Source organism: Schistocerca gregaria, chromosome 1, assembly GCF_023897955.1.
Source record: "Schistocerca gregaria isolate iqSchGreg1 chromosome 1, iqSchGreg1.2, whole genome shotgun sequence".
NCBI lineage: Eukaryota > Metazoa > Arthropoda > Insecta > Orthoptera > Acrididae > Schistocerca > Schistocerca gregaria.
This window is the reverse complement of record NC_064920.1, coordinates 731,553,712-731,575,105: the sequence shown is the minus strand read 5'-3', so window position 1 is coordinate 731,575,105 and position 21,394 is coordinate 731,553,712. Positions and strand designations below refer to the sequence as shown.

General features: G+C 40.0%; 1 protein-coding gene across 1 annotated transcript in view; it reads right to left on the bottom strand.

Annotated features, from left to right (window-relative positions):
• LOC126267184 (zinc finger protein 37-like) overlaps positions 1-21,394 on the bottom strand; it is a 48,458-nt gene that overhangs the window by 10,502 nt on the left and 16,562 nt on the right. The window contains exon 2 of the mRNA XM_049972152.1: positions 7,433-9,043. Within this exon, the coding sequence (XP_049828109.1) occupies positions 7,433-8,950 (1,518 nt within the window). The 5' untranslated portion in view covers positions 8,951-9,043. The remainder of the gene's footprint in view (positions 1-7,432; positions 9,044-21,394) is intronic.

Here is a 21,394-nt window from a genome sequence, read left to right as displayed (position 1 = left end):
AGACTTCCAACATAAGAAGTGACCCTCATTCTGTCAACTGCTTTGTCAAAGAGGGCAGAGGAGCGGGCACAGGTTCAGGGCACTCTCTAGCTCTTGAGGTAGGAAATTGTCCCTAAAGATGGAAGAATCAGCAATGATGAACAGCAATGGAAACCACTGGATTAAAGACACATAATGTGTATCCACAGAACATGTGGCCTGTAATTGAAAAAGTGCCATAATGATCTTTCCATTGGCAAAAGATTCCGGAATAGTCCCCCATTCAGATCTTCAGGAGGGGACTGCCAAGGGGGAGGTGACCATGAGAAAAAGACTGAATAACCAATGAAAGGATAATGTTCTATGAGTCAGGCCATGGATGTCAGAAGTTTGAGCAAGGCAAGGAAGCTATAAAGTCTGAAAAGGGAAATTGAAAGGCTCAGTCTAGATATAGTATGCGTCGTTGAAGTGAGGTGGAAAGAAGACAAGGATTTGTGGTCAGATGAGTACAGGGTAATATCAACAGCATCAGAAAATTATATAACGGGAGTACGATTCACCCTGAATAGAAAAGTGGGGCAGAGAGTGTGTTACTGTGAACAGTTCAGTGATAGGTTTGTTCTTATCAGAATCGACAGCAAATAAACACTGACATGACATGCCGACATCGCAAGCTGAAGATGAAGAAATAGAGAAAGTATATGAAGACACTAAAAGGGTAATACTGTATGTAAAGGGAGATGAAAATCTAATAGTCTCGGGGGACTAAAATTCAGTAGTAGGAGGAGGAGTAGAAGAAAAGGTTACAGGAGAATGTGGGCTTGGGACAAGGAATGAGAGAGGAGAAATACTAACTGAGATCTGTAATAAATTTTAGCTAGTAATAGCAAATACTCTGTTCAAGAATCACAAGAGGAGGTGGTATACTTGGCAAAGACCATGTGATATGGGTAGATTTCAATTACATTGCACCATAGTCGGACAGAGATTCTGAAATCAGATGCTGGATTGTAAGGCATACCCAAGAGCAGATACAGACTCAGGTTACAACTTAGTAATGTTGAAGAGTAGGTTGAAGTTTAAGAGATTAGTCAGGACAAATCAATATGCAAAATAGTGGGATACAGAAGTACTAAGAAATAATGAAATACACTTGCAGTTCTCTAAGCAATAAGGAATAACTCAGTAGACAGTACAGTTGAAGAGGAATGGACATCTCTAAAAATGGCAATCACAGAAGTTGGAAAGAAAAACATAGGAACAAAGAAGGTAACTGCGAAGAAGCCATGGGTACAGAAGAAATACTTCAGTTGACTGAGGAAAGAAGGAAGTACAAAAATGTTCAGGGAAATTTAGGAATACAGAAATACAAGTCACTGAGGAATTAAATAAATAGGAAGTGCAGGGGAAGCTAAGATAAAATGGCTGCAGTAAAATGTGAAGAAATTGAAAAAGAAATGATTGTCAGAGGGACTGACTCAGCATATAGAAAAGTCAAAATAAGCTTTGGTGAAACTAAAAGCAAGGGTGGTAACATTAAGAGTGCAATAGGAATGCAACTGTTAAACACAGAGGAACAAGTACACTGAAGGCCTCAATGAGGGTGAAGATTTGTCTGATGTGACGAGAAGAAACAAGAATCAATTTAGAAGAGATAGGGGATCCAGTATTAAAATCAGAATCTAAGAGAGCTTTGGAGAACTTAAGATTAAATAAGGCAGAGGGGATAGACAACATTCCATCAGAATTTCTAAAATCATTTGGGGAAGTGGCAACAAATAGACTATTCACATTGGTGTATGGAATGTGCGAGTCTGGCGACATACCATATGACTTTCTCACAAATAGCAACCACAGAATTCCGAAGACTGCAAGAGCTAACAGGTGTGAGAATTAACACACAATCAGCTTAACAGCTCATGCATCAACACTGCTGACAAGAATGATATACAGAAGAATGGAAAAGAAACTTAAGGACCTTTTTTTGTGGAGTTTTAGGACGCAAATCATCTAAGGTCATAAGCGTCCCATAGAATGCTGGGACTGCAAGGGGAAAAAACCGTTTCGAGGTCCAATACAGAAAGGAAGAAAAAACAAATCTAAAATGTCAAGACGTTACGGAAGAATATCTAAAAGACGGCGACAAGACACCGGAGTCACCAGGTAGAAATCAAATCTCTTATGTCATATTACTGCTTTTTAAAAAACTTAAAGCGCAAGCCACTGCTCACACATCATGAAAGGAAAAGCGGGCGGCAGCCTGACCCTGAGACATAATTGGCTAAAATAGGGGCAGAGGATCAGGAAACGCCTGACTGTTAATGGCTGGCTACAGAAAGGACAGCTGGGTGCAGGGTCACCAGTCAACAAGTGGCAGTGACTAAAGTGGCACTGCCCTATTCGCAACCAAGCTAATATTACTTCCTCATGGCGAGATGGCTGGAAGGAAGTCGACCAGGCTGTTGGGAGAGGTTTGACTTCTCCGAGTTTGTTCCCATGGAGGGAGCACCAATGGACATGCCAAAGTGACGTGATAGACTGATAGAGAAAAGTACGAATATCTTGCGAGGGAACAGAGTAAGAGGTGGGCCAACTGAGATGGACTGCGGCCTTGGCTGCAGCATCAGCAGCATCATTCCCAGGCATACCAACATACCCAGGAACTCACATGAACATCACTTGGGCTCCCCCATCCGGGAACAAATGGAAGCAGTCCTGGAACCGTCGAACAATGGGGTGGATTGGATCTAGATCACCCAGACTCTGAAGAGGACTAAGGGAATCAGAGCATATCACACAGCGAGTGAGCTGGTGCCTCCGGATGTAGTGAACAGCCTGACAGAGGGCAAAAAGCTCTGCGGTAAAAACTGTGCACTGGTCGAGAAGCCAGTATTGAAACTTATCATCTCCGACAACAAAAGCATAGCCAACACTGTGAGCGAACTTGGAACCATCAAAAATTAAGGATCCATTAGATGATGACCAGTTTGGTTTTAGGAAAGGTAAAGGTACCTGAGAAGCAATTCTGACACCACAGTTGATAATGGAAGCAAGACTAAAGAAAAATCAAGACACACTCATAGGATTTGTCGATCTGGAAAAAGTGTTCGACAATGTAAAACAGTGCAAGATGTTCGAAATTCTGAGGAAAATAGGAATAAGCTAAAGGGGAGGCAGGTAATATACAGCATGTACAAGAGCCCAGAGGAAATAATAAGAGTGGATGACCAAGAACAAAGTGCTCAGATTAAAAAGGGTGTAAGACAGGAATGCAATACTTTGCTCCTACTGTTCAATCTGTACACTGGAGAAGAAATGATGGAAATAAAAGAAAGATTCAGAAGTGGAACTAAAATTCAAGGTGAAGGGATATCAATGACAAGTTTAGCTGATGAAATTGCTACTGTGAGTGAAAGTGAAGAAGAATTACATGATCTGCTGAATGGAATGAACAGTCTAGAGTATGGAATATGGATTGAGAGTAAATCAAAGAAAGGCAGAAGTGATGATAAGTAACAGAAACTAGAACATGGAGAAACATAACATCAGGATTGATCGTCACGAGGGAGATGAAGCTGAGGAACTTTACTACCTAGTCAGCAAAATAACGAATGGTGGAAGTTTATGTTTGGAGAACAACACTGTGTGGTAGTGAAACAAGGACTGTGGGAAAACTGGAACAGAAGAGAATTGAAGCATTTGAGATGTGATGCTACAGACAAATGTTGAAAATTAGGTGGACTGATAAGGTAAGGAATGAGGATGTTCTGCACAGAATCAGAGAGGAAAGGAATGTGTGGAAAACACTGACAGGGTGAAGGGACAGGATGATAGGATATCTGTTAAGACATCAGGGAATGATTTTCATGGTACTAGAGGGAGCTGTAGAGGGCAAAAACTGTAGAAGAAGACAGAGATTGGAATACACCTAGCAGATATTGAGGACATAGGTTGCAAGTGCTACTATTGGATGAAGGTCCACAACAATGAACTTATAAAACAAACAATATGATTTAGGTTAGACTGCTGCTTGCCAATAGGGAAGACACTGAGCAGACAACAGTCACACTGGATAACATTCGCTTTCAAAGTCCCTCAGCAGATGAAGAAATAAATGCACACAAATTCATAAATGCCCAAGTCACACACTTATGGCCACTGTCATCTCCAAGTGCTTGTCTGCCACTCAACACCTCCTCTATGTAGTAAGAAGAAATTTATCCTAATTCACATTGTTATTCCAGTCCATATTTTCCCTTGTTTCAACTTTTAAAACTATTTTTGTAACAGATTTCCTTGCTGGTAAAGATTTTAAGCTAACTCAAAGTCACAAATACTAGCAGAATGTTAATGAGGATGCTTTAATGGTTGCGAGTGCCTTTTGGTGATGACCATGATATCATACAAAATTGAACAGAGAAACAATCGCTATTTGTGAACACAGGTCAGATAGTCACAAACACACCAAAATTTCTATTGAACACTGTCACAAGTGATGAGACAAAATTCATTTAGCTGAGCAGTATACCGTGAAACAATCTATTGAATGGTGTAACTCACATTCGCTATATCTATCTACATCTACATCTACATCCGTACTCCGCAAGCCACCTGACGGTGTGTGGCGGAGGGTACCCTGAGTACCTCTATCGGTTCTCCCTTCTATTCCAGTCTCGTATTGTACGTGGAAAGAAGGATTGTCGGTATGCTTCTGTGTGGGCTCTAATCTCTCTGATTTTATCCTCATGGTCTCTTCGCGAGATATACGTAGGAGGGAGCAATATACTGCTTGACTCTTCGGTGAAGGTATGTTCTCGAAACTTCAACAAAAGCCCGTACCGAGCTACTGAGCGTCTCTCCTGCAGAGTCTTCCACTGGAGTTTATCTATCATCTCCGTAACGCTTTCGCAATTACTAAATGATCCTGTAACGAAGCGCGCTGCTCTCCGTTGGATCTTCTCTATCTCTTCTATCAACCCTACCTGGTGCGGATCCCACACTGCTGAGCAGTATTCAAGCATTGGGCGAACAAGCGTACTGTAACCTACTTCCTTTGTTGTCGGATTGCATTTCCTTAGGATTCTTCCAATGAATCTCAGTCTGGCATCTGCTTTACCGACGATCAACTTTATATGATCATTCCATTTTAAATCACTCCTAATGCGTACTCCCAGATAATTTATGGAATTAACTGCTTCCAGTTGCTGACCTGCTATTTTGTAGCTAAATGATAAGGGACCTATCTTTCTATGTATTCGCATCACATTACACTTCGCTACATTGAGATTCAATTGCCATTCCGTGCACCATGCGTCAATTCGCTGCAGATCCTCCTGCATTTCAGTACAATTTTCCATTGTTGCAACCTCTCGATACACCACAGCATCATCTGCAAAAAGCCTCAGTGAACTTCCGATGTCATCCACCAGGTCATTTATGTATATTGTGAATAGCAACGGTCCTATGACACTCCCCTGCGGCACACCTGAAATCACTCTTACTTCGGAAGACTTCTATCCATTGAGAATGACGTGCTGCGTTCTGTTATCTAGGAACTCCTCAATCCAATCACACAATTGATCTGATAGTCCATATGCTCTTACTTTGTTCATTAAACGACTATGGGGAACTGTGTCAAACGCCTTGCGGAAGTCAAGAAACACGGCATCTACCTGTGAACCCGTGTCTAAGGCCCTCTGAGTCTCGTGGACGAATAGCGCGAGCTATTGGTAGCTGTGCCCCTTATTTTCTCTCTCTTGAAATATAATGAAGCAATATGCTGAATTCGAAACCAGCAGTGAGAAATAGCATTGTTTCTATTGTTCATGAAGGACAGGAGATAATTCTTGGGCATTTCTAGATCAATACAGCACAGTAAACTTGTAGGATAATATCACCAGTTTTGAGAAGCTCCGAAGGACCTGCTACACATTAATTATACACAACAAGCAGTAGCACAATCACCAAATTTTCATTTCTTCAGGGCACTGAAGGTTGTATCACTTTCAGAATGATAAGATAGTGAAAGATGTCATTTGCCAGTGGCTGATGAGAAATAAGGAGACTTTTTATTGTGAACTTACTTTTATTTTTGACACAATCATAACAGATTTTAGCCTTTATTGGCAATCTTCAGATACTACAGTAAGAAAAAGAGAAAAGCCTTTATTAACATATCCTACAACCTGTACAAAAAATGTGAGTTTTACTTGTAAGTTAACTAAAGTAACACTGAAATATATTTGGTTCATGCATATTACTGGCCTATTACTGTTGAACAAAATGTTCATTACATATGTGGTCAGAGCAAACCCAATAAAAATAAAAAAATAAAAATAAAAAAAATAAAAATAAAAAAAATAAAAATAAAAACATGGAATTGTTTAGGTACACTCAAGTGTGCTTTGCTTTCATTGCTTTTTGCAGCAGATGTGAACATCTGCTGTATGACAAACCTTCAAATGTCCTTCAAGTGTAAAATTCATAAAATTTTATCAAAGTTACAATAGAAGGAAACCAGGCACCATCTGGCTATGACATATTTCTGTACTTCACATTGCTTGGTGTTTACACCATTGGCTGGAACAAAGAATATATTATAACGAAAGTTCCCACTTGCGCAATTCGGTAGGAAAAATCCAGATGATATGGGTTCAGAAACAGAAGCTGAATGAAAGAGCATCATGTCATGCCGCATACTCAGCAAATGGGTGGTACAGCTGCATCTTGGACACAGTTTAGCCATAGTCATTCATGCAGACAGACAGCTTGTTAGTAATCACATCCACATAAGATGCTACACAGTGCAGATAAGTACCACACTGCTGCTTTCAGAAATACCTTTGATGGGGTATGAAATGCCTGGGACAGGGCTGGAGTATGCGGCAGTGAACGGATGGGACAAATTTTGTGTGTAGGTCTTTTACAAAGATATGAACCATGGTGGCAAACAGCTAGGGCAGGGGTGGAATAGACACAGGAAAGGATATTATGTAGACTGGATGGCCAGCAGGATTTCTCTGTGGGAAGAAAGGCGAGAATATTTCTCATTTCCCAGCATGACAAAAAACGTAGTTGAAACCCTGGCGGAGAATGTGATTCAGGTGCTCCAGTCCTTGGTGGTACTTAACCATGAAGGGGCACTCTATTGCAGCTGGTTAGTCGGTATATGGGTTGGGGGCAGAGGTTAAGTGACTGTGTACACAATGTATGAGAGATCTGTTTCTGGACATGGTTTGGTCAGTGAAAGCCACAGTGGGACCCTCAATACATTTGGTTGGACAGGGACAAAATTATATAATATATGGGAAGATAATACTACTGCTGGCCATAGACTGTACAACTAAAGGAAAAATGGCTTTATAAGAAAGCAGGATGTCTTCACATACAATCAAATAAAGAAAACAGTCTTATGTTTTGTATGTTGTCTGACTACAATGAATATCATACTCACTTCATTTACAGTAACTTCGCCCTCAGGAACTTCTTCCTCACCACCAGTCTCTTCAACAATTATGTCACTTTCTCCACCAGCTGAAGATGATCCCTGGTTGCTGTTTTCTTTATCATCATCATCTACTTCTTCACTTTGTGTTGCAGTTGCATTTAGACACACATCCAATGGACAACTGTGAAAGCAGGTTGTATTATGCCTCTGTGCAATGTGATGAGAACCAAATGCATTTAACGCCTCTTGCAGTTGACAGCAACTGCTACTGCCCAAAGTGCTGTTGGCAGGACATTCTCCTCCAATTTTTGTCTCTGATGATAAACAAGCATTTATTGCGTCACACTGAATGGGAGGTTCTGTATTGTATCTCTGATTTTGATACGATTGTTGTACCAATGAAATCTGATCATGTGATGTAGAAAATGTCTTGCTAATATCTTCAAAAGTGTTATTACCATGAGAATGATCTTTGATTGGTATTAAAGAAGAGCTAGTTTTGTTCTGACTGACTTCATTATTAAAATGAATTGAAAATGGCACATTTGAGCACAGTACATCTTCCAAAGGAGTGCTGAAGATGGATGGTTGTTCTTCCAAATTTGATTTCTGTAGCAGGTTCTCTGAAGCATTTACACTATGTTGGTGCACTTTTTGTAAGTTGTAGTACTTTCCAGTCTGCTCTTTAATTACCTCAGAATTTAGTCTACCAGCTTCTGATGTGCATGGAGAGTGCTTATTTGATGAGGTCTGATTCACAGCATTAAAATAATTGCCAGCTAAATGACTGCTGACAGATCCTTTCAAATCTGAATGTTCATGTGAGGTGGCACTGACTTGGGGCAATGAGCACGAAGGAAACTGTTCAGTGCATTTTAAGCTGTTATGTTCATTATGAGTTTGCTGGCCTAAAGGAGTTCCCAAACCTGGGCTACAAAACCATGAATGTGTGTCAACACTTGTAATATTTTTTGAAGAGCAGCTTAGTAAGTCCTTCGTCAGCATTTTGAATGGATCAGCAGGAAGAGGTGAGCAAAGCCCAGTGTTTTCAAGGACACGAGTTGCACAACATGTATGAGATACACCTTGTGAGTGGCAACTAATACTCTTTTCACTATATATGTTTTTATTTGTTGCTTCAGTCTGTGAACCACCAGATGAAGAAACTCTACTTTCAAATACCCACGGTGGAGGATCAACAATTCCGTAACTGTTGAATCCAAAAGCACTTTGATTCGAAAAGTTTGTTTGTGGAGCAAACATGCCATTATACAAATTCTGGCTTTGGTTTGATATAACAGAATTAAAAACTGGAGAAGGCTGTGTCCCACCACGGTAATAATAATGGCCACTAGAATTTGGAATATGAGAACCTGATGGATGTGAAGCACTGGTTGACACTGTCATTGTTGGTTCACAACCGTCATATGTAGAACACAGTGAAAACTGATCTTGAGGTTGCAATGTTCTTGAGTTCTGAACACTCGTCCTCACATGTTGCAAATTTTCTCTGGAATTTCGCATTTCTTCAAAATATACGAAGAGTTGAAAATTAAGATATTTGATTCAGTACTTCCCGGATGCCTCTCTCTCAAACTACAGCATAAATCCACACATCTGAAAAAGGAAAATAAAATCTTGAAATTGGCACAATCACACAAAAATTGCTGAGCTGTGGAAATAAAATCAATAAATACAAACTTTTTCATCATTTTATCATTACTGGGAAGAGATGAACACACTTCGTACACCATGATCACAGTGAAGACATTTTCATCATTCCGAGCTGACTGGTTTTAACAGTCATAGGCGGCCATAATCTGATCTTAAGCAACTTGCTATAAAATTGTCATGTTACACTACATGAAATCAACATGGCAGTTTTATAACGAGTTCTATAAAATCAGTTGATGGTAGCACAAGACTGTTGAAACCGGTCATCTTGGAACAATAAAACTGTCTACACAGCAATCACAGTGTATGAGTGTGTTCATTTGCAACCATACCGATTGCCCACAGAACATCAAGTGTACTTTATATTACTGGAAAGAACACAATCAGCTTTCATTACTCACATTGTAGCAAGAAAAATCAGTACCCAAACAAAACTTACACCTCCAGCCCATCCTCCAAAAAATTACCAGCACTAGTTCTGTGCTCTAGTTATCATGTTGAAGATTTAGCTGTACTAATTTTGTCAATAGTAGGAAACAACGTATTAAATTATACCTGACTGGTCACATGTGTTGGGGTAAATTCATTACTATGAATGTTTGGAAACAAGAAATACGAATTTGCATAGGTGTTATGATTAATTTGTAACCAGTTACAATTTATTCTTGGGAAACTGCCTGATAGAACTTTTGTAAATTCTTTCACATTACACTGAGGTGAAAACAGTCATGGGATATCTCCTAATATCATGTCGGACCTCCTTTTGCCCGGCTTAGTGCAGTAACAAGATACGGCATGGACTCAACAAAACGGAAGTCCGCTGCCGCAAATACTGAGCCATGCTGCCTCTACGGCTGTCCATAATTGCAAAAGTATTGCCACTGCAGGACTTTGTGCACAAACTGACCTCTCAATTATATCCCCTAAATGTTCAGTGGCATAAGTACAGTGGCATTCACGTCAGGCAATCGGGGTGGCCAAATCATTCACCTGAATTGTCCAGAATGTTCTCCAAACCAATCATGAACTACTGTCGCCTGGTGACATGGAGCAATGTCATCCATAAAACTTCCATCATTGTTTGGGAACATGAACATGAATAGCCAAAAATGGTCTCCAAGTAGCTGAACATAACCATTTCCACTCAATGATCGGTTCAGCTGGCCTAGAGGACCCAGTCCACTCCAAGTAAACACAGCCCACACCATTACGGAGCAACCACCAGCTTGTACAGTGCCTCATTGATAAGCTGGGTTCATGGCATTGTGGTGTCTGCACCACACTTTAACACTACCACCAGGTCTTACCAACTGAAATCGGGACTCACCTGACCACGCCATGGTCTTCCTGATGCCTAGGGTCCAACCAACAAGGCCACAAGCCCAGGAGAGGTGTTGCAGGCGACGTCATGCTGTTAGCGAAGGCACTCGCACCAGTCGTCAGCCCAATAATGCCAAATTTCACCACCCTGTCCTAACAGATACATTCATTGTACATCCCTCATTTATTTCTGCAGTTATTTCACATGGTGTTGCTTGTCTGTAAGCAGTGACAACACTATGCAAATGCCGCTTCTCTCAGTCATTAGCTGAAGGCCATTGGCCACTGTGTTATCCATGGTGAGAGGTAATGCCTGAAATCTGGTATTCTCGGCACACTCTCGATGCTGTGGATCTCTGAATACTGATTTCTCTAATGATTTCCAAAATGGAATGTCCTGTATGCCTAGTCCCAACTATCAATCCACATTCAAAGTCTGTTAACTCCCATCACACTACCACAATCACGTTGGATCCTTTTGGCATGAATCACCTTGGTACAAATGACAGCTCTGCCAAAGCACTGCCCTTTTATATCTTATGTACACAATACTAGCCTCATATGTACACATGTATTGCTATCCGATGACTTTTGTCATCTCAGCTTAATGCCTCTTAACATACATACTGCCATGGGTGATAAATGTGGATGCTGCCACAGATTGGTTAGTGAGGGGTTTTCTGTGAGAACTGTAAATTCTGGTTCCATATGGGTGAATGTAGTGGAGTAGACAAGAAACTGTCTAAGAAGGATCTACAATGGACATCTAGGATTCACAGCAGAAAGAAAAAAATATAAGCAGAATCCGAGACAGTGAAATTTGAATTATGGCAGTTAAACGCAGACAAAGACACTGGAATGTGTGAAAAAGTAACAGGTAAAAGGCAAAGAGGATTTACTTTGCAGAGCTTGTTCAGTGTCAGATTGAATAATAAACATTACCAGTTATCTGAGACAGGAGATGAAAAGCCTCATTCAAAAGCAGATGAAAATAGTAAGCAGCTGAAGAAGATTTCAGCTAGACTGGAAATAAATAACACATGGAAAGAAAGAGGTGTAGGCAAAAAGAGCAGGAAATATTAGGATCAGAGTTCCAGATCACAAGTGTTGTGTAGCTAAGTGTGAGTCTTGGTCAGGTGATAGAGGACATTAAGGCATTAACTACGGATCTGAATGATGATGACCAAGCGGCACTAGTATTGGGGGAACAAGTAAACAGCCTGGCCAGGAATGTGAGGTATAGCATCAGGAGTAATTTGCACGCAGTAGGAGCAGTAACTCTGCACACAAATGTTGGTACTGTTGTTCTTCAGCAGCAAGATTAGTCTTGGCTTAAAAAAGCTTATGAGTCTAGCGAACAAAAACAAACTTATTGACTATTGCATCAGATTTGTGTCTGGATTCAGGACTTTCTTGTAAGCAGAGCTCAACACATAGCTCTTAACTGAATAATTTAGTTGGTGCAAGAGTGTTATGGAGATGCTCAACAATGGAGATGTTCAGCAAACCCCAGTGGTGAACACTATAAGTGACGAGTCGTGTATCACAAAAAGATTTACTATGGAAATTCTGAGAGCGTACATTCTGGGAAAAGTTGAGCAACATATTACTTCCTCTCACACGTCTCATCAAATGATCATGAGAAAATCAGAGAAATTAGAGATCATGCATAGGTTCGCCAGCAATTATTCTTCCCACCTACCATTCACAAATGGAATAGGGAAGGGGGATGAAGACAGTGGTACCAGAAATACACTATGCCATACACTGTTAAATGGCCTGCAGAGTACAGACAAAGACATAATGGAACTGAGAGGGTTGCTCCAGGCTTCGAAGAGTGCTCACATTTCACTGCCACAGTAGATGGTATAGAGAGGTGGAAATACACAAAACAGGGCCTACAACTTAATAGGGAGGGGAGAAACATGTTAGCTGAGGGAACATGGTGAGCAACAAATGTAAATGACAGAATTCCTTCAATTCCTGGTGTGAGAGGGGCTCTTTTAAGGTTACATTCTTCATCCAGTCATGCAGTACTGAAAGAGATTAAGATAACCTAATAAACATTCACTCATCCATTCATCCATTCACAAATCCCATCGTAAAGGAGAGTTTGCATGGATGTGGAACAAGCCGAGTTATAAATTATCAGTTAGAATTAACAATTGGTGGCTGCTTCTGCAAACTATACTAGCAACAAATTATGACTAGGGCCAAACTACCCAGGGTAATAATTATGAGAATTACTTCTACATCACTTTATGTATGTGTATTACAAGGAAAACAGCTATCTGTACTTTGAAAAAATCCACTGATCCTTCTCTTATACTCCTCAAATAATGTTTTTATCTAATACTTCTAGCACTGTATTTATGTATGTGAGGCCATAGTCAATGAAGTACATGTCAACCAAGTTTTAAATGAGTTATCAGGCCATGATGCCCAACTAGCCATAACAGACAACGTGATGCATGCAAATTGGGTGTTAACTAGGAAAATCACTAGAATAGCCAAAAAGCTCACAACAGACACCTTTAGAACAAATCTGCAAATCATGAGATGGATTGAGACGTATGATACCAAGGATGTGAATTGTAAATTTAATACATTTCTAAGAAAATTTATCTCCGTCTTTAACAGCAGTTTCCCTACAAAAACTATCAAATATGACATCAGTGGTGTATTACAGAAATAGTGGATAACAGGCGGCATTAAAGTACCATCCAGCAGAAACAGATGACTGTCTAACACAGTCATAAAATGCACAAATGTGTAATTGCTTCCTTATTATATGAAGTATTACCGAGAAGAGTTCTAAAAAATCAGAAAGCTTGCATGTCACATTAGAGCTTAGGAGTGTCTACCAAGGAACAAGATCATCTAGAAATTAAAGATAATGAAGAGATCTACATCTATACACATATGCCGTAAGCCACCATACGGCGTCTGGCAGTGAGTATCTTGTACCACTGCTAGTAGGTTTTCCTGTTCCACTTGCAAATTGAGGGAAAAATGACAGTCTATATGCTTCCATACAAGCCATGATATCTCTTACCTTGTATACACGGACCTACAAAATGTACAATGGTGGCAGTAGAACCAGAGTCAACTGCAAATTCTCATTTTCTGAATTTTCCAACAATGTTTCATAACAAGAATGTCATCTTCCATCCAGGCATTCCCATTTGAGTTCACGAAGAGTCTCCATAATACTTACAGGTTGATCAAAACTGCAGGCAACAAATCAAGTAACGTGCCTCTAAATAGCTTCAATATCTTCCTTTAATCCTAACCAGTGGTGATCCCAAACACTGAAGCAGTACTTGAGAATGGATCACCCTAGTGTTCTATAGGCAATTTCCTTTACAGACAAGCTACACTTTACTAAAATTCTCCCAATAAGCCAAAGTCTGCCTTTTACTTTCCCTGCAACCAACCTTATATGCTCACTCCATTCCATTTTCGTTGTGTCATTAACACCTTGATGTTTAATCATTGTGACAGTGTGAAGCAGGGACCAATGGCGTATTTGGACATTATAGAGTTTTTATTCCTACTCATATACTGTAATTCCCCCCCCATAAACCATGGACCGTGCCGTTGGTGGGGAGGCTTGCATGCCTCAGCGATAGAGATAGCCGTACTGTATGTACAACCACAACGGAGGGGTATCTCTTGAGAGGCCAGACAAACGTGTGGTTCCTGAAGAGGAGCAGCAGCCTTTTCAGTAGTTGCAAGGGCGACAGTCTGGATGATTGACTGATCTGGCCTTGTAACACTAACCAAAACGGCCTTGCTGTGCTGGTACTGCAAACGGCTGAAACCAAGGGGAAACTACGGCCATAATTTTTCCTGAGGGCATGTAGCTTTACTGTATGATTAAATGATGATGGCGTCCTCTTGGGTAAAATAGTCCCCCATTCGGATCTCCGGGCGGGGACTACTCAAGAGGATGTCATTATCAGGAGAAAGAAAACTGTCGTTCTACGGATCGGAGCGTGGAATGTCAGATCCCTTAATCGGGCAGGTAGGTCAGAAAATTTAAAAAGGGAAATGGATAGGTTAAAGTTAGATATAGTGGGAATTAGTGCAGTTCAGTGGCATGAGGAACAAGACTTCTGGTCAGGTGACTACAGGGTTATAAACACAAAATCAAATAGGGGTAATGGAGGAGTAGGTTTAATAATGAACAGGAAAATAGGAATGCGGGTAAGCTACTACAAACAGCATAGTGAACACATTATTGTGGCCAAGATAGATATGAAGCCCACACCTACTACAGTAGTACAAGTTCATATGCCAACTAGCTCTGCAGATGATGAAGAAATTGAAGAAATGTATAATGAAATAAAACAAATTATTCAGATAGTGAAGGGAGATGAAAATTTAATAGTCATGGATGACTGGAATTCAAGTGTAGGAAAAGGGAGAGAAGGAAATGTAGTAGGTGGATATGGATTGGGGCTAAGAAATGAAAGAGGAAGCTGCCTGGTAGAATTTTGTACAGAGCACAACTTCATGGAAGAAGGTTGTATACATGGAAGAACTGTGGAGATACTAAAAGGTATCAGATAGATTATATAATGGTAAGACAGAGATTTAGGAACCAGGTTTTAAATTTTAAGACATTTCCAGGGGCAGATGTGGACTCTGACCACAATCTATTGGTTATGACTTGTAGATTAAAGCTGAAGAAACTGCAAAAAGGTGGAAATTTAAGGAGATGGGACCTGGATAAACTGAAAGAACCAGAGGTTTTACAGAGTTTCAGGGAGAGCATAAGGGAACAAACGACAGGAATGAGGGAAAGAAATGCAGTAGAAGAAGAATTGGTAGCCTTGAGGGATGAAGTAGTGAAGGCAGCAGAGGATCAAGTTGGTAAAAAGATGAGGGCTAGTAGAAACCCTTGAGTAACAGAAGAAATATTGAATTTAACTGATGAAATGAGAAAATATAAAAATGCAGTAAATGAAGCAGGCAAAAAGGAATACAAATGTCTAAAAAAAAGAGATCGACAGGAAGTGCAAAATGGCTAAGCAGGCATGTCTAGAGGAGAAATGTAAGGATGTAGAGGCTTATCTCACTAGGGGTAAGATATATACTGCCTACACGAAAATTAAAGAGCCCTTTGGAGATAAAAGAACCACTTGCATAACCATCAAGAGCTCAGATGGAAACCCAGTTCTAAGCAAAGAAAGGAAAGCAGAAAGGTGGAAGGAGTATATAGTGGGTCTATACAAGGGCGATGTACTTGAGGACAATATTATGGAAATGGAAGAGGATGTAGATGAAGCTGAAATGGGAGATACGATATTGCGTAAGAGTCTGACAGAGCACTGAAAAACCTGAGTCAAAACAAGGCCCCCGGAGTATACAACATTCCATTGGAACTACTGACAGCCTTGGGAGAGCCAGTCCTGACAAAACTCTACAGTCTGGTGAGCAATATGTATCAAACAGGAGAAATACCCTCAGACTTCAAGAAGAATATAATAATTCCAATCCCAAAGAAAGCAGGTGTTGACAGATGTGAAAATTACCGAATAATCAGTTTAATAAGCCACAGCTGCAAAATACTAACACGAATTCTTTATAGACGAATGGAAAAACTAGTAGAAGCTGACCTCGGGGAAGATCAGTTTGGATGCCGTAGAAATACTGGAACAGGTGAGGCAATACTGACCTTACGACTTATCTTAGAAGAAGGTTTCAGAAAGGCAAACCTATGTTTCTAGCATTTGTAGACTTAGAGAAAGCTTTTGACAATGTTGACTGGAATACTCTCTTTCAAATTCTAAAGAAGACAGGGGTAAAATACAGGGAGCGAAAGGCTATTTACAACTGGTACAGAAACCAGATGGCAGTTATAAGAGTTGGGGGACATGAAAGAGAAGCAGTGGTTGGGAAGGGAGTAAGACAGGGTTGTAGCCTCTCCCCTTATTCAATCTGTATATTGAGCGAACATTGAAGGAAACAAAAGAAAAATTTGGAGTAGGTATTAAAATTCATGGAGAAGAAATAAAAACTTTGAGTTTTGCCGATGACATTGTAATTCTGTCAGAGACAGCAAAGGACTTGGAAGAGCAGTTGAATGGAATGGATAGCGTCTTGAAAGGAGGATATAAGATGAACATCAACAAAAGCAAAACGAGGATAATGGAATGTAGTCGAATTAAGTCGGGTGATGCTGAGGGAATTAGATTAGGAAATGAGACACTTAAAGTAGTAAAGGAGTTTTGCTATTTGGGGAGCAAAATAACTGATGATGGTCGAAGTAGAGAGGACATAAAATGTAGACTGTCTATGGCAAGGAAAGCGTTTCTGAAGAAGAGAAATTTGTTAACATCGAGTATAGATTTAAGTGTCAGGAAGTCTTTTCTGAAAGAATTTGTATGGAGTGTAGCCATGTATGGAAGTGGAACATGGACGATAAGTAGTTTGGACAAGAAGAGAATAGAAGCTTTCGAAATGTGGTGCTACAGAAGAATGCTGAAGGTTAGATGGGTATTTCACATAACTAATGAGGAAGTGTTGAATAGGATTGGGGAGAAGAGAAGTTTGTGGCACAACTTGACGAGAAGAAGGGATCGGTTGGTAGCACGCATCAAAGGATCACCAATTTAGTATTGGAGGGCAGCGTGGAGGGTAAAAATTGTAGAGGGAGACCAAGAGATGAATACACTAAGCAGATTCAGAAGGATGTAGGTTGCAGTAGGTACTGGGAGATGAAGAAGCTTGCACAGGATAGAGTAGCATGGAGAGCTGCATCAAACCAGTCTCAGGACTGAAGACTACTACTACAACAACAACAACAACACAACATACTTTAATTTCCATTGTTCTACAAGTTAAACCAAGCTCTCATTCATCAAGCCAACTAGAAATTCTGTCTGTTATCCTGTATACTTCTATAGCCACATAGTGACAACAATTTTCCATAGACTACAGCACCATCAGGGAACAGTTGCAGTATGCTATTCACCGTATCTGTCAGATCATTTATGTGTATAGAGAACAAGTGAGTGTATCACATTTCCCTGTGACAGTTCTGATCATATCCTGGGCTCTGATGAATACTCACCATCACAGGCAAAATACTGAGTTCTATTACATACCAAGTTTTGCATATGTAAGGAGCTATTCCATAGGCTTGGGCCTTCATTAAAAAGTCTGAAGTGGAGCACTGTGTCAAACACTTTCTGGAAAGCTAGGAATATGGAATTTGCACATTAGCCTTCATCCACAGTTTACAAGATACCATGCAAGAAAAGAGGACAACGCAAGTTTTATACAAGCAGTGCTTTCTAAATCCATACTGATTTGTGTAAAGAAGTTTTATTTATAACTTACGAGATTCTTACAAATTTTTGCAGCAAACCAATGTTAATGATATTGGTTTGTAATTTCATGGGTCCAATCTTTTCCCTTCTTCTACACAGGAATGATCTCTGCATTTTTCTAGCTGTTTGAGACTTTGTACAGCACAAGAAATCCATGACAAATGCAAGCTTAGTAAGAGGCCAATGCCAAAGAGTACTGTTTGTATAATCGAATTGGGATTCCATCTTGACTTGGTGACTTATTGGTTTTCTAGTTTTTCTATTGCTTCTCAACTCCGGAGGTGCCTATTCCTAAGTCCTCCATACTGTCTTTGCAGTGGTCAGATGATGGTATGTCTGTATGATCCTACTGCATGAATGACTCTTTAAATGCGAAATTTAAAACTTCAGCTTTCCTCTTGTTATATTCTACTGCCACACTGGACTGATCGATGAGTGAGTGGATAGGAGTCACCAACGGGCTCAATGATTTTGTGTAGTAATAGAATTTTCTTGTGTTTTCACCAAGTACACTCACTAACATATGGCAGTGAAAGGTACTGTGTGCTTCAAGCATCAATCTTTTTACAGATGCATGAATTTCTACTAACTTTTTCCTGTCAATATTTCTGCATACTGCTTTGAACTGAGATTGCAATAATTTCTGCTTCCTAAGCATTTTTTCCGAATTTTGTTATTACACGATGATGAGCCTTTTCCATATTTAATTCACTTACTTAGCACACTGTTTTTCAGGACGTGATATAACAATAAGTTTGAACTTTGTCCATGATTCTTGTATCTTCATGATATTTGGAGTAAATGATGGCCATTCATTGTCTAAGTCTGATGCTGACAATGGCTTATCTGTTATTTCCAAAATACAAACTCTCCTAACCTTCTTGAGGGATTTAAGAACTTCAGTAACCATCATCACTGTGATGACATCATGATCACTAATCCCTGTCTCTATCCTGACACTGCTGATAAGATCAGGTCTGTTTGTAGCTACAAAGTCTAAAACATATCCATCAAGTGTGGGTTGTCGAACTAGCTGCTCACAACACAGTTTATGGAAAATGTATTTAGAAGCAGTGCACAAGACTGCTGTCCATACCACCTTCAAGAAACCAAAGACACCCCAGTCTATACTTAGCAGGTTAAAGTTGCCCTCAACTAATACTGCACAATTGGTGTACTCAACACTACTGAGCATAGGCTTTCTTTAAACAATTCTAAAACTATAACGACCCAAGTGGGTGGACAGTAAGAAAAATCCAACGATTACACTGAATTCACCTAGGCTGCTTACCTGCACCCTTCACAGCCAGTCTTAGTTTCAACTTCAATAGACACACCATTTTGTCGACTGCAATGAACACTCCCCCTCCTCTGACTTCTGACATATTTTTGATATACATTCTATGCCTCATTAAATATAGTCAAAGATTTTTACTTTGAGTTTGATCCAGCTTTCTATTCTGCATACAAGCAAACACAACAGCTTCCCACAAGCACAGTAAATTTAGGAGCTTGGATATGAGGGATTCAGCAATTTGGTGTTAAAATTTTGGCATTTGAAGCACCTTTATTTTGTACAAAATCTAATGTCACTCTGCTTACCGACAGATGAGCATTCATCAGATGTTCTCCAAATTTATCTTAGCCTAAAAAAACCACACGAGCACACCACAAGTACTGCACTATCCAAGTAGTCGCTTCCTTCGTGTAGTACACCCCTGACCTATAAGAAGGAGTCCTACAATTCTTCACCCCAGAACACAGGTCCAGAAATCAGCAGCCAAGACTGTTAAACAACTAATGGAGACTCTGGCTGAAACCCTCCACTCAACTCCAAACCAAAGGCCCCCTGTCATTTCCAGGTACAATACTGCAAACTGTAAGCTCTCTTGCACCCTGCTAGCGAGGCCAGCGCTCTTCACAATTTCTGCCAGTCACCTGTAGAACTGGAGGGATGGCCTCAGAACCCTAGTAACAGACATCAGTGGTGCCAACATAACCCACAACTTTTATATGACTACACCCTGCATACTCGACAGCGGTAGGCACATCCTCCCCCAAATCTGGGATGAGGCCTCCTGGCAGACATAGCAAGTGCACCTGCAAACATGTTGCAATCTGCCATTCACTCTGTGTGAGTGCTGCTAAATGTACAATACATCGGTACAGCTACCACACAAAAGGTTGTTGAAAGATGCCTAAGCAGCAGAGTCTGTGGCTGCTACAAGTGACACACGAGGAGTTCTATTTAATGCACCAATTTCTCAGCTGCTGCTACAACCCAAGAAAGCAGCCTGGAGATGACTGACCACAGCCAACAGTGCCTTCATCTGTTAGCAAACAGCAGCCATAACCTACTGTGTCTGGACATGGCATGCACACTCCCTATTCATCTTACTGCTGAAATTCGAATGAAGACAGTATGTACAAAAAAAGATGAAAATGAACCCCTCTATCTTGTAGGCAAAAGATTTTCATGGCCCAACTCATTAAAAATACAAACAGAAGCTATTAGAGGGCAATGAGCATGCCACCACAAATTTGCTGTACGCTGGCATACAAGCGAAAGACCTATTCTTCTGGCAGTTAGCGAAAAAAGACTTGAACCTGACAAGGAAATACGAGTCTGGTTGGTTATGTCACTACATTAAAACTATGTGACTGTGGTGCTGTAGGTGGTGCTAAACTACACTATAAAAACTACAAGCTACGAAGAATGGAAAAAAATCCCTGCTGTCTTTCACACATTGATTTGCAAAACCAAATTTCTTAAGATCACAACCACAAACTACTAGAAAGCATTCACTATGTCACTGAATACTGGGGCAAAAAAGGGCCAATAATATCAAACTCAGAGTAAATTTCTTTAACTGTCACTCTCTAACTGTAACTGAGAGACTCAAAGTCCACTCAAAAAGGAAAAGCATTGCAGTATTTGTGACAATCAGTATCTTAAGTATTTGGTCAATTCAAGAGAACCCTAACTCTTCCAGGAAAATTATGTGAATAATTAACTCTCTTAAAAGTAAAAATTCTCGTGGTATTGATAAACTGCAAGCAAAATATTGAAAGCATGTTCTTCCCAAGTAGTTACTGTACTTAGCCATACATTTAATTCACTGTTTCAGCCAAGACTCTTCCCAAATTAAAATATATCATTATTAATAACCTCTTTAAAAAAGATATGGTAGTAGGATAGATATTAATAACTATCCAACCCTTTCACTAATAGCTATGTTCTCAAAAGTTTTGGTAAAGATAATGTATTTCAGAATGGCTGAGCATACCTTCAAATATAAGGTCTGGATTCCAGAAAGGTTATTCCAGTGAACATGTCACCTACCATTTCACTGGCTGTGCATTAAAATACCTGCATGACAAGATTTGAATTACATGGATTTTTGTTTAGCTAAGGAATTTATAGTGCAAATTACAACTTTTTTCTTTCAGGTAATTATAGTTTATAGCTTGCAAGATACCAAGATTAAGAGGTTCAATTCGTATTTAAACGAGAGGAATCAAAGGGTCATGTTAGAAGATCATGATGAATTTTCTTCTGACTGGGTATAAATTATTACTAGTGTTATAAAGGGTTCAATTCTGAGATTGGATTGGATTGTTTGGAGGAAGAGAC